The sequence below is a fragment of the Pavona decussata genome, unplaced genomic scaffold (assembly GCF_977016875.1).
Source record: "Pavona decussata unplaced genomic scaffold, jaPavDecu1.1 SCAFFOLD_1044, whole genome shotgun sequence".
Taxonomy (NCBI): domain Eukaryota; kingdom Metazoa; phylum Cnidaria; class Anthozoa; order Scleractinia; family Agariciidae; genus Pavona; species Pavona decussata.
This window is the reverse complement of record NW_028145974.1, coordinates 1-14,059: the sequence shown is the minus strand read 5'-3', so window position 1 is coordinate 14,059 and position 14,059 is coordinate 1. Positions and strand designations below refer to the sequence as shown.

Sequence of the window (14,059 nt, the reverse complement as noted above, 5' to 3'; positions counted from 1 at the left end):
AACGAGGCTGAGTCCCGTCTCGTGACCACTTTTCAATTTTACGTACACGTGAATGGTGTCGCGAATGTTATTAATTGTACTGCTGGACGTTTCATATTCTCACTGATATTCTACATGGCAGCAAAAGAATATAGCAGACGGCTTTATGTACGGATGATGATAGTCTCAATACTTTTATCTATCGCCAAAGGTTAGTTAAAATTAAGGGGTGTCAGCAAGCATTCCATGATTCGGAAACCACATGCATCGCTGCACGCGATATTAAACACGTCGCGATCTATTCGATTCGAATATCCTCCTGTATCCTGGCTTCATTCATGGGCAAATTTCGGCAAATTAAACTGGTCTGCTACTTGAGAAAGATTTTAAGTCTTATGAATGAACGACATTTTTTTCGTGCAAGGAAATGTTGCTGATCTGTTCGCGAATTGCATGATCGAAATTCATAAGAAGCAAGTTGAAATGAACTGCAGCCTGCAGCTAACTTCTTCTTCCAGGAAAAAATCGTGAATTCAAGCACATATAGATTACATATTTGAGATATATTAAGGTATCCGGTCAACTCGCCTACGAAAAAACTCGCCTACAACTTGCCAGCTTGCCTACGTAGGCGACTTCGCTTCCTGACGTAGGCGAGTTCAGTTAAGTAATGTATGCCTTTTATAACTTTATGTTCTATCTAAGTCGTTCTTTAATCCATGAACCGAAACAAGCGACGCTATGTCCTAAATTCGCCTACGTAGGCGAGTTCACCAGTAGGCGTAGGCGAGTTGGCATAGGCGAGTTGGCACGTAGGCGAGTTGACCTGTATTAAATTTCACTCGCACACCACAAATTTTGCATCGTAAGCACAAAATTCATACTTACAACAGCAATAACGCTTTGCTTGCCTTTAGCGGAGTGTTTAATTATCGAAGAAATAAGGGAAACATTACGAGTGCTTATAAGTTATAAATGCTTAAATCGAAAAATATAGAGTGAATGTTGTTCATGGTGCGGTTAGTTTCACCGGTATAGGCAATTAACAGAATTAAAAAAGATTTTATTTGATTAATGGCCAATTAATTAAATGCCAATACTTTGGTGAGACAAAACTAACCTTTAGTGAAAATGGAAACAAACGGTTACAATGTTTAAAACAGTTATTTATTATGTATTAGATCATCGTCTAGGTATTCATTATGCAATAATGATACAATATTTTTAGAACGTCCAAAAGGAGTTATGCGCATGACTTTAGGTGCCGGCGCATTTCATGCCTCTGCGCCTGCGCTGTGGAACAGCTTGCCTGCGCACATCCACACGATTGATTCGCTAGCGCTATTTAAGAAATCTCTTAAGACTTATCTTTTTAAGCTGGCATTTTAGTTTCGCATTACGATGTTATAGGAGTTTTGCATTTTATTTATTTACTTTTTATTCATTCATCCATTTATTATCTATCTGTTATTATTATTATTTATTTTAGTACTGTTATTGTAATGATCTATAGCAAATAGCATTTTTATTGTAATATCTATTATAAATACTAGTTTTCTTGGATTGTAAAGCGCCTTTGATCATTCTAATGTTAAAGGGCGCTATATAAGTAAATAAATTATTAAATTATTAAACAATGAAAGCTTAAACGACGATTCAAAATAATTACTGTAAACAAACAACAAACAAGCAAAATTTATTCAAGCTGTTATGGTCAAAACAGTGTCACAAACATTGATGATGTGTAAAGTGAGGATGAAGGTTGGTTTTGTCTTAACTAGAATATTGTCCAGACAGTGTTATTAAAATGACAAATCTGAGTGTATATGGCATGCAGTCAACAGGTTGAAATATGTAGCTCCGTCACAGTGCAGTCAGGAACTGGTGACTTCTCCTTTGCCAGTCTTTTAGAATTTTTGTACATCACTGCCCCTGCAGGTGTGCAGAAATGCAAGTGATAATGAATAACAAAAAAAAATTATATTGTGCTATTCAAATTATTGACAATGAATGTTTTGCATCTCCCATGCGGAAATTTAACCTGTGATGGTATTTACATGTAAATCAACATTACTAAAATCAGATAGCATTAACATTAACATTAAGAAGTACAAGTACTGATTAACATTTCTTTACCTACAGCTTCACCTGACAAGGCAGGACACTGTCAATTCTCCAAAGATGGCACCGATATCATTGTCAAAGTAATAATTGACAGATCACATTTTGACAAAGTTGATGTAAAAAGCGTTTCAATCTTCAAAGGAAAAGGCATCCACCAAGATCGAATGGTATTCTATAAAAAACCATCCCTGGTCCCTAAGTGTGCATATTACTATGAGAATGCAAGTTGGTGTAATGCAGAGATTCTTCCAAGCACGACCACAACGGAAAAATCTATAGAACTGAATATGAACTTAACTGCAAGCCCATTTGCTGAGAGTTTGCCATTAAACATAAAATTAGATGCTGATGGGCAAGGAAATTTCGAGAGTGCCATCCCCTTAATTTGTTCAATACCGGTAAATTTGAACCACACAGCAGTGGAAGGTAAGTGGATATAAAATAAATAATTAAATGAACAACAAAGAGTCACAACACTGTTTAATTCTTGGGCTTTCACTGTCGATGGAGAAACGTTTAACAATATCAAGCTATCAATAGAAGTGAAAGATCCTCACAGTTAAATGAAAAAAATTCAGCCTTGAACTGGATTTGAACCCATGACCTCTGCGATGCTGGTGCAGTGCTCTACCAACTGAGCTATCATGCCATCTGGGAGCTGCGGTCACACTGTGAGTTCGTATTATAGCCGTGAAGGATGAATAAATGAATGTAAATATATGAAACATAGTTTGAACTGCAGATGAAAGATAAAAAAAATATATGTATATGTATCTATATATTGGTATTCTGGGTAGAATGCGTTTCGTAGAGCGCTCAATTCGTTTGGTTGAAGAGCAATGTATAATTCTTCACAGAAGTTCAGGCTTCAGGAGTTTTCATCGTTTATTGCGACAATACTGTTTCGTACGTCTGTTTGCCTGTCTGGGACAGTTGTGGGGCTGGAAGCAAAGATTACCGAGATAAGCTAAATAGACGTGCTGCATGCATTATTGAAGGTCGATCAGTCGGGGCTGAGGAATTAAATTCAACACTTGGTTGGCCCAACCTACAAGCGCGCAGAAATTATCTCAAATGCCTTTTAGTCCATAAATGTCTTCACGGAATAGTGCCTTCGTACTTACTTTCAGAGTTTAGGCACGCGCATCTTTACCATGGCTATAACAACAGAAGGCGTGAATTGTTGACATCGATCTCACGCATCAAAGACAATTTCTCACGCCTGACTCACAAATCCGGACAAGTTGTTCTAAAAAAGTTTTAGATTTGTTATGTATTATTTCTTTGCTCTTTATAATAATTGCAAAAGCTTTCAAATGTCTACAATCCGTTTGAATCCTAAGTGTTCAAATTAAAGGTTGTCAGAATATCTTCGGACATTTTTGGCAATGTTTGGAGGTCTTGAAAATTGTTGGAAATCTTCAGAAGTGGCTCGGACGTTTTCCGAAATTGCGGTCATGAGACAAAAATCTCACGCGTTTGACGGAGAAAAAGTTGGCGGGTATATCAACCTGATCAAGTAATTAATATTTATTGCCAACATATATTGATGTTCAAAGGGACAGACTAACAAACAATAATTTAGGTTTGCATATTTTCTCATCAGATAATACTCAGAATTATGTTTAAAATAGAATGTCATGAAGAATAGTAAGCATATAATTGTGCTCTTCTTTGAATATAATTAGCCTTAGTTTGTTATGTTTAACATTTTAAGGCTTAAATTTCTCATCTAATTTGTAATTTACAGAAAATATAAAGAGAAATGTTACTCCAACACCAAACCCAGCATTCATGAGTGGGGACCAACAATCTCTTTTAACAAGCAGAAATGGTATGTTTAACTCATATATCTCCTTGGTTTCAGCTGAAACTTTAGTTTATATTTTACCGTTCAGTGTATATTTTAACTGGTATTTTAATGCCACTCAGAAGTGGCAACTCTGGAGCCTTTTTAGCGGTATATCAGATGTCTTGTCTTTTTTTCTTCCTGGTCATTCAATTTAATTTTTTTAGTAAGTCTTCTGCAATCAGCTTAATTTTAACTTAATAGCAATGTGAAATTATGCATTTGAACTGAACCCGAATCAGACAAACTCTGAGTTAGGATTATCCCAATTCAGAGTGTGTGTCCTCTTTAATTATGAGAGGAAAATTCAATAATGATCAATTTAATTTTTAATTTTCTTTTGTCTACATTCAAATTAGGCCCTACTAGCCTCATTCAAGGTAAAATTATTTCTTTTGATTTTTGAATTTAAGAATGAGGTTACTAGGGCTAATATGACTGCAAACAAAAGAATATTAAAATGTCAGCCATTTTTGCATAGCATCGATAAAGTTTTCACTGTATGTTTTCTAGGTCCTGCAGGGAAGAGTATGGAGCCCAACAGCACTGGCACAACTATGGCTACACCAATTGAGGGAACAAACTCTACAGCTTCTCCAATTTCTACAGCTAGACCAAGTGAGCTCTTACTCCTCTTACTAATACTCACTTACACACTACCTGGCCAGTATGTCACAGGTCCCTTGAAGCAGTCTGCTTAAACTATAGTCAATCGTTATGTTTTGAGTTAAAAATATGTCACCAGTGTCTGATTGTGACAGTTCCACAGCTTTGGAGCAACAAGTGGAAATGCTTTGTTACCCAATCAATTTTGAGTTGGCCTTTCTGTGAAAGTGAGCAGGCGGCCAATTCTCATAACTGCATTAATTGAGGTTTTAACCTTTCAGAATCTGATGTGGTCTCAAAGAGAAGCACCACAGAAAATGTTGCTATTCCTCTAGCTGTTGTGCTGCCTGTGGTGATGCTGATAGGAATTGTGGTATGGTACTGCAAAAAAACTGGGCGATGTCAAAGGTGCAGTCAACTAAGGACACCATCTAGTGTGTTAGAAAATCCAGTGACTTATTGTGAATCAAAAAATGAAAATAGCAGCACAGAAGTATGACCTATATTTTAATATAGACTGCAAAACAGTGTGACTGTTTTGCAGTCTAATTTCAACCTTTGAGGTCATGAGAATTGAAAATATGACCACCCACGGTGAATTTTCTTCATATTTTAATAACTTCTCCCCGATAACTTTATAAGAAAGTTTTTAGGTCATACTTCCAGTTTTGCAGTAACCATGCAACTCCACTGTGTACATGTACAGTACAACGGCGAAATAAAAATTTTAACTACTGAACTAGCCAACTACTGAAAAATATTATTCAATTGTACTTGCATCTGACAACAAAATAATCTTAATTTGTATTTTGCACTGAAATTAAGGTGTACGTTTTTGTAAGACTTGCTCCAGTCCCTTCCTGGAGAAACCAGTTCTGAAGCTCGATTGACCACTGTTTTGTGAAATATCTGCAAAACCAGCCTCAGATGACCCCATTTTCTCCTTTCAGATTTCTAACAACAGTATTGTTTGCCAACTACCATGAAAATTTAAGGAAACTCCTATGTTACGAAATGTCAAATATTGTGCCTTTAATTAATCTAGCCAAATTATGGAAATTTTGGTGTACCTTCAGAGGTAATGAATTAGGTTATTTCCTTGAATTCAGTAGTATTAGTCAGGAATAGTTTTCAAACAGATTTCACATTGAAAAATATTTATGCAAGGTGAAAATTCTATGAAATGAGCATTTAACTTTTCTCTTCAGAAAATAATTCCTGTTTTCACCTTTTGGCAATTGATTCACATGTATTAAAGTCCTTTTTGTTCAAAATTGCATAAATTCACGTATTTCAATTCTTTGTTTCTAAAGCAAGTGCATGGTGACCCCTCTTTTTATTTCAGTTTTGGAACAAATGTTCATATTTAGACATTAAGTAACCTGAGGAAATATAATAAAATGATAAAAACAGACAAATGTTTTGAAACAAAAACGAAATCCAAAGATTTTCTGTGATTAGTGGAACACTATTCATTGTCAGAGTGTTTTCTGTTTGTGGTGTTAGGTCTTGCTTGTGATTGGTCAGAACATTCCAAAACTTACAGACCTACAGCATTTGTTGTTTTCTTAGGCTTTATCTATGGGCAGAATTGACTGGGATGATAAGCTAGTTTTCCAATGATGTAGGGTAGTAAATCTGAAATGAAAAGTTTGTTTTATTAAGTCCTTGATTTCAGTCATACAGTAGCTTTTCTTTTAATGTTGAATAGATGTAATTTTCATACAATCATATACTTTGAATTTTTCATAATTCTATGTGTAGTGTTGTAGATATATCTAGCCTTATCTTTTACTGCACCTTTCAATAACATACAGACTCTAAAATTCAAACGCAACCGACGATTTGCAGTTTTATTGCTGTCAATCATAATTACAACAGGCTGACCAAGAAATTATAGTAACCAACACAGTGGATCTAAATCTGCCAATCACAGGGCACAAACATGACCTTTTGACTCCATTGAGCCTAATTTTTATTTATTAATATTTATTTATTTTTGATATCTGCTACAATGATTGATGGCAGCGAAAAGCGTAACAGTTGGTTGAATCTTGAACTTCAGAGTCCGCATGTTATTGAAAGGCCACTGTAAAAGTTTGTAATGCAGGAGCCAACAGGATACCAGCCTTATTGCTTAAGGTGTCACCCTGCCTAAAGAGAATTTACATTCCATATTTAGTAAGCATTACTGTAATTTTGTACGCAAAGCATTTTTATCAAGAGAATAATAAAAGATCATAGTTTATACATTGTTGAAGGGATTTCTTTGTAGTTCTGATATATGTCAGGAAGCAAAATTTATGTGATGAAACGTGTACTTTATTAAGACTCAATTTTTTAGCACCACCCCTGAAGAAAAATAAATTATGCACATATCAATGTTAGGCCGCCAGGAAGAGGCAATCAAACTAAGCCTGAGTTTTCTGTGAAGTGCCTCACTGTAGGGAATTTGTGGACGGAAAAGGGTCAAAAACGAGACACTAGATGCCTTTAGAAAATTTTTGGAAAATCTAATTTCCTACTACGGGCAGATTTATATGTCTGTTTGGCAAATTCCTGCCTTTACCTGGCCGATTCCTTCCCTCCCCAGCAGCTAATTGATAGACACATAAAGACACGATCCTGGCAGTATGTAAATCAAAGAAAACCAATGATTAATAATGATCAATAACAATAAATTAATCAATTTATAGTGAAACTTCTACCACAAATATCACTTATTCAAGCTTAAACTGCTATAATAAGTACATCGTCTGAAATTTTTTTGCCTTTAGTCCATACAATTCTTTCGGTAACAGCTTTATAATATAATTATCATTCACATGAAAGTACAAATTATAAATTCTTCTTGTCAATAATAAGCTGTTTATTTAATTTGTGATGCATAATATTGATTTGGTCACTGAAGAAGACCAAAACATTCATTTACCTAAGGCAGAACATTAAATGGACACGAGAAAAATATTGTTTCGTTTCGTTACAAATAGATATTGAAATCTGTAATTCCCACGTCTGAATACACTTACTAGCTCTTACTTCAGGTACAACCTTTCACTCAGTTGGTAATTTCTCAATTTCCAAGCAACGATTAGTAGAAAAAACTAGAAGATCAATCTTTGCATGTAAGAAATATCTTGGCATAGTTAACTCCTGATATCTATGTGCAACGAACTTGTTGATTATTGCTGCTCTTTTCACCTCAGAAGTCAGGTGGAGCATATGACAAAATTGACCTTTAGAAATCATGAAAAATAGAACAAATTTCCTACTATCAAAAAACTGCATGCTCTACTGATTTTCCGTTACGTCGCATTACCGGCTTCCCCTCAAATTACACAACTATACAAGAATGCTTAAAGTTTGGATTACCCTTGAAAACTTAAGCTTCCAGAATGAGACTCTGCTAACGATTGGGTGTTTGGGGGGGGGGGGGAGGGGTGGGCACTGCTGGAATTGACTAATGCATAACTGAGTACAACAAAACATCATAACTGCTTTGAATAATTGGCTGGTAATCATGACTTAAAAATTGAAACTGGCAAATATCATGTCCTGAAGATACCTGAAAACCAAAGAATTTTCCCGTATTGTTCACACATTGTATAATGAGGTAGAAAATTAAATCCACTTTCTTATTTAAGGGTGTAGACGTGTAGACAAAACCTGGGCCATGCTTGATGGGCTACCCATTTTTAATGAAAATAATAATAATAAAAAATATAAACAAATAGTAAGTAATAAAAACAAAAATTAAGATCAAATAAACAATAAATAACGAAATGAATAATCAAAATAGAAGAATAAAAATAGATGGTACAATATAGAAAGAAAATAAAGAATAAACTAGAGGTTCAAGAATGCCAGTGTAGTGCTTCCACTTGAATTGAATAAGAATGGTTTTGGATTCAATATAAACTAAAGATAATTGACAGGCCAGACACGACTCATAAGTACAAGGTATGGTGGTGTGAAAAGTGATTTCTCGTGATACTTTTGCTCTCACAAGTATATCTTGTAAAGATTCTCCTTTTTTGTATGAGATAAGTCTAGGCTCTTTGAATATTTCTCGAAGCAACAATGATTGGTTTTGAATTAAATACCATTTGTTCATCAAGATGTTTCTGAGGTTAGGCCCGACACGGTTGGGTGGTACGTTGTCATAAAAGGTAGAATTATTTTTTGTTTCGCGCTTTCTAATGAAATTGTTTTGTTGCGCATGGTTTGGGGTAGGCTTTTTGTTTTGTTAATGGTTTTGTAGCTGTTCAGTCTCTTTACGCAGTAAGGTATTACAGTGTAACTGATGTAAGTAATTTGAACTGTGACTCAACACACCATACAATAAAAGTTGAAACTGTTTAATAAGGTTTCTTTCACTTTATACATGTAAATGTTCTGCTAATTGAACAGAGAATCCCAAAACTTAGTTCCCAGCAGAAATTTCAGTCATCTTGAACCGCAAAAACTTGTTCAGCCTGCAAACCACAAAAAAAAAAAAAAAAAATCGCCAATTCACAAAATAAAACTTCCACAACATTTTCGTGCCACACGGTATGTGTGACCAATTAATCAATCCTAATACAGGTGAAGCTCTCCTTGCGACCTGACTCTCTTAAGCAACCAGCTCTGTAGCTAGTGACAATCACTAATGAGTAATTATGAGCTAAGCAAAGTGTACACTTGGTAACAGCCAACAAGCTTACTTTAAACCTAACAAGAACAGAGTCTATGCTAATTGCATCTATGCAGAAGTTATCGAATATTTCAGAGAGACTCTCTCTAACTATAAATGACATGGCTGTGGAGCCGGAAGCATCAGCCAAATCTCTTGGGGTCTACATTGACCAAACTTTAAATTGGGAATGTCATATTGAAAATATCTCTAAAAAGATTGCTTCTGCCATTGGTGCAATTAAGCGCAAAAGACATGTAATCCCATTTAATATTTTTAATCAATGCTTATTATAGCCTTGTTCAACCTCACTTTGATTATTGTAATGAGGTGTGGGGAAACTGTAACAAAGGCCTTTCTGATAAGCTTCAAAATCGCGCAGCCCGCATTTTGATGTCTGCTGATTTTGATAGTAACGTGGATGATTTGTTCCGGGCACTAGGGTGGCGAAAACTCTGTCATCAAAGATTGGATAAGAAATCAATTATGATGTATAAAACTTTAAACGGTATGACACCAGAATATTTAAGATCAAGTTTTGTTGTTGGCGATAATTTGAATTCTTATCATGTAAGGAATATGGAAAACACGCTAACTCTTCCACAACCGCGCACTGATTATTTAAAGAAAAGTTTCTCATACAGTGGAGCTCAGTTGTGGAACAGTTTGCCAATAGAATTACGGCAAGCAAGTTCCTTGAATGATTTTAAGACTAAATTAAGACGCCACAGTTATAAGTAAGATTTTAAACAAGGCATCCAAGAATAGCAGCATTTATTGTTTAATTATTTTTTCACTTTTATAATCCTAGTTAGGTAGATAGTTAGTTGATAATGATAATAGGCCTTATCACGGTTTTCGACGCCATTTTGATGAGTAGGCAAACAGGCTCGAAATAACAGTGTTTGTATGGAAATCCGATGTCAAATAATTTTCATAAAACATCGCCTCTGAAAAATTCATGAATTGAAAACTTTTGGCAATAGGAAAAGGATTTTAAGAAAAAAATTGGAGGGATGTAGCTGTGCCAGAAAGAGTCCAGTCGTGTTTTTAACTTTCCATACATTTGTCTGTTAGCGAACTAGCCATAAACTGCTCTAAAAATAGCTCGCGGGAAAAAAATACAGGGAAATGTATGGAAAGTTCAAAACACGACTGGACGCTTTCTGGCACAGCTACATCCCTCCAAATTTTTTCCTAAAGGGAACCTCCGCTCTTGAAATAAATTAACGTTAAATTGTTGAAAATACAATCTAATTTCAAATTGTGTTGGAAAACATGGAAATAACATTTCTGTGTCGGACAAAACAGAATTTGATTATGGCCTATTTTTCATTTTAAATTTCCCGAGCGCCGCCATCTTCGATTTCACGACGTAAAATGGTTGCTCAATTGTTTCACACAAAAGAACTTCTGCTTACTGATGCTGTCATAAAATCCAAAATGGCGGGCACCTGGGAAATTTAAAATCCAAAACAGGCGATAATCATATCTAATTTTTAGCACACTTGAATGTCATTTCTGCTATTTAAGTAAAATTTATAATTTAGGCACTATTTCCGACAATTCACCGTCAATTTGTTATCGGAGTGGAGGTTCCCTTTAAATTCCTTTTCCTAGTGCCAAAAGTGGAGTAACTAGGGAATACCCCGCCACTCCAAAAGTGACCCTGAAACGAGTGGCTACGCGGGTACCCAGCTACGTGGCTACGCAGCTAGGCGGCTACGTGGCCACGCAGCTACGTGGCTTCTCACACAAAGAACGAGGCATAGTCATACAGTCATGTACTTCTACGTGGCTACGCAGCTACGTGGTATCTGCGTAGCCACGTAGCCAATCTTTTCAGGATTACTTTTGGGGTGGCGGGGTATTCCCTCGTTAAGCCCCAAAAGTTTCCAATTCATGAACTTTTCAGAAGCGATGTTTTGTGAAAATCGGTCAGTATAAAATGCAGACTGCAGACTGCAGACTGCAGATTGCAGACTGGGTATAAAATGCAGACTTGGTATAAAATGCAGACTGCAGACTGCAGACTGAGTATAAAATGCAGACTGAGACCAAAACCGCCTCTTCGTCAAATACAGGATACATTTTCAATTATCAACTTACTCTAGTGTCACGCAATCACGTTTCCGAGATCATCTCCCACGAAATTCACCTTATTTTTGACCCATTTCTTAACAGTTTGTCTCCTTATCTCGATTTGGTAACTTTTATTTCCTGAGGCCCTTTCTTCACAAAGAAGACTCGAGCTTAAATTAGTTCATAAACAATATTTATTATGCCCATGCATGACGGTTTTCATAATTATTTTAATGAGCCGGGAAACAGACTTGATTTCTGGGGGGGCAGGCAATTTGACATTGACAGATTTTAACTAGTTTCTTTGAATATTGAAGAAGTTTGTCGAAGGCAAATTGTATACCTTCAGTATTCTAGCAATACATGAACACATATTTTATTCAAAAAACATTATTTTACTCATCCCTCGCCCTGACTGCCACTTACCGATGTCGAAAAGGTCAACCACGTGCGAAGTAAAAGGTCATGTGTCTGCGTTTTTAATTAAGTCATGTTTTGCGGTTATTTATTTCAAGGTTGACGCTTTTCGAAAAGAATATAATGATGTCAATTTCATGGGAAATGATCTCGAAAGACAATTGTATAACACTAGCGCCAAAATGTATCCTGATTGCATTACACTAGAGTAAGTTGAAAATTGAAAATGTATCCTGTATTTGATCATAACTATGATTTGATGAAGAGGCGGTTTTGGTCTCAGTCTGCATTTTATACTGACCGTTATGAAAATTATTTGACATCGGATTTCCATACAAACACTGTTATTTCGAGCCTGTTTGCCTACTCGTCAAAATGGCGTCGAAAATTGTGATAAGGCCTATTATGTAGCTGATGGAAATACCTTGTATAAATAAAGTTCCCATTGTGAAACCCCGTTTGAATTGTCACTTACTATGATATACTCTGTAAACAAAAGCGGGGTAACCCAGCCGAGCAATGGGATATTTCCTATCTTGACTCCTTGACCAATAAGAGTCGTGTCATAGGGTCCAGAGGAGTTCAATTCGATCATTTAAAACACGCTTTCAACGTCTTACCTTTAAAACTAAATCCTGGCTTTGTACAAAAAAGTCCTGAATCTAATTGCCATATCCTCTCGATCGAGCCGTTCGCCTGTTCGTTCGCCATGTTTTTCTTTACTTCGTAAACCGCAAACAATAGCTCGTGGGCGCAATTATATTTCGGAAAGCGAAGCTTTCCGAGTGAAATACGAAGTGCCGAAGGAAAATCTGTATCCTTTTAAGCAATTATTCCATGAGCGCGCGTTGGATAATAGCCAACGAGGCGCCCAGTTGGATATAACCAATCTCATGGTAGGAGCACGGAGAAAAAAATTGTAAGTACTTTCGCAATCTAGAAAAGAGAAACTTCTTAAGGAAAAAGATCTCAAAGCTGAAACTTTCTAATGGTGAAGAAACTGACGACGTAAAAACAGTACTTGAAGAAGAGAAAACATTTTCGGTAAGTATAAAATGCAGACTGCAGGTTGCAGACTGCAGACTGGGTATAAAATGCAGACGAGGTATAAAATGCAGACTGCAGACTGCACACTGCAGACTGGGTACAAAATGCAGACTGATAGCAAAACCGTCTCTTCGTCAAATACAGGCTACATTTTCAATTTTCAACTTACCCTAATGTCAAGCAATCACATTTCCGAGATCATCTCCCACGAAATTGACCTTATTTTTGACCCATTTCTCAACAGTTTGTTTTCTTGATCTCGATTTGGTAGCTAGCTTTCATTTCCTGAGGCCCTTTCTTCACAAAGAAGACTCGAGCTTACTCGCTTTCGCTTTGCATTGGTTCGTAAACAATTACGCCCTTAACGGTTTTCATAATTATTATTATGAGGGAAACAGACTTGATTTCCGAGGGGGCAAGCAATTTGACATCAACAGATTTTAACTAGTTTCTTTGAATATTAACAAAGTTTGTCAAAGATAAATTGTATACCTTCAGTATTTTAGCAATACATGAACACATATTTTATTCAAAAAACATTGACAACATTATTTTACTCCCACCCTGACTGCCATGCCACTTACCGATGTCGCCGATGTCATGTTGACGCAAAGCGGCAAAAAGGTCAACCACGTGCGAAGTAAAGGTCATGTGTCCGCGTTATTGCTTACGTCATGCTTTGGGGTTGTTTATTTCAAGGTTGACGCTTTTCGAAAAGAATATAATAATGTCAATTTCATGGGAATGATCTCGAAAGACGATTGTATGGCACTAGCGTAAGTTAAGTTGAAAAGTTCAAAATGTATCCTGGTCTCAGTCTGCATTTTATACCCGGTCTGCAGTCTGCAGTCTGCATTTTATACCCAGTCTGCAGTCTGCAGTCTGCATTTTATACTGACCGAAAACATTTTATAGAAATCTAAATTCTACTAGAAATGTTAATCCCAATAACTCCGAGTTTGATACATTCTTTAACAACAACCTGTTAACACCCCTTAATGAGGATCAATCCAGGGTTTTCAGCTGTTTTGTAAAGTAGCGGACATACTGAAAGCGCCGAAGGCGCAAGCACCTAGGGGGGTTCCCCCATGAAATTTTTAAAATAGAATACTCAGAAACGCCATTTCCAGCGTTTCTGGAACCAAGGAAACAGTTTCCTAGGCAATGCTGGCGCTCACTAAAATTCTCTTTAAAAAGGAAATTACTGAATGAAAATGGTCAGTTGGTAGGGGGAGGGGGGGAGGGGGAGGGGGAGGGGGAGGGGGAGGGGGGAGGGGGAGGGG

General features: G+C 36.5%; 1 protein-coding gene across 1 annotated transcript; it reads left to right on the top strand.

The window, feature by feature from the left end:
- Positions 1-37: 37 nt before the first annotated feature.
- On the top strand, positions 38-6,806 carry LOC146448317 (uncharacterized). Its single transcript, XM_085102670.1, has 5 exons — positions 38-190; positions 2,122-2,529; positions 3,854-3,937; positions 4,466-4,570; positions 4,840-6,806. The coding sequence occupies exons 1-5, from the start codon at positions 115-117 to the stop codon at positions 5,055-5,057; spliced, it is 891 nt and encodes a 296-aa protein (XP_084958796.1). The 5' UTR covers positions 38-114; the 3' UTR covers positions 5,058-6,806.
- Positions 6,807-14,059: the final 7,253 nt, after the last annotated feature.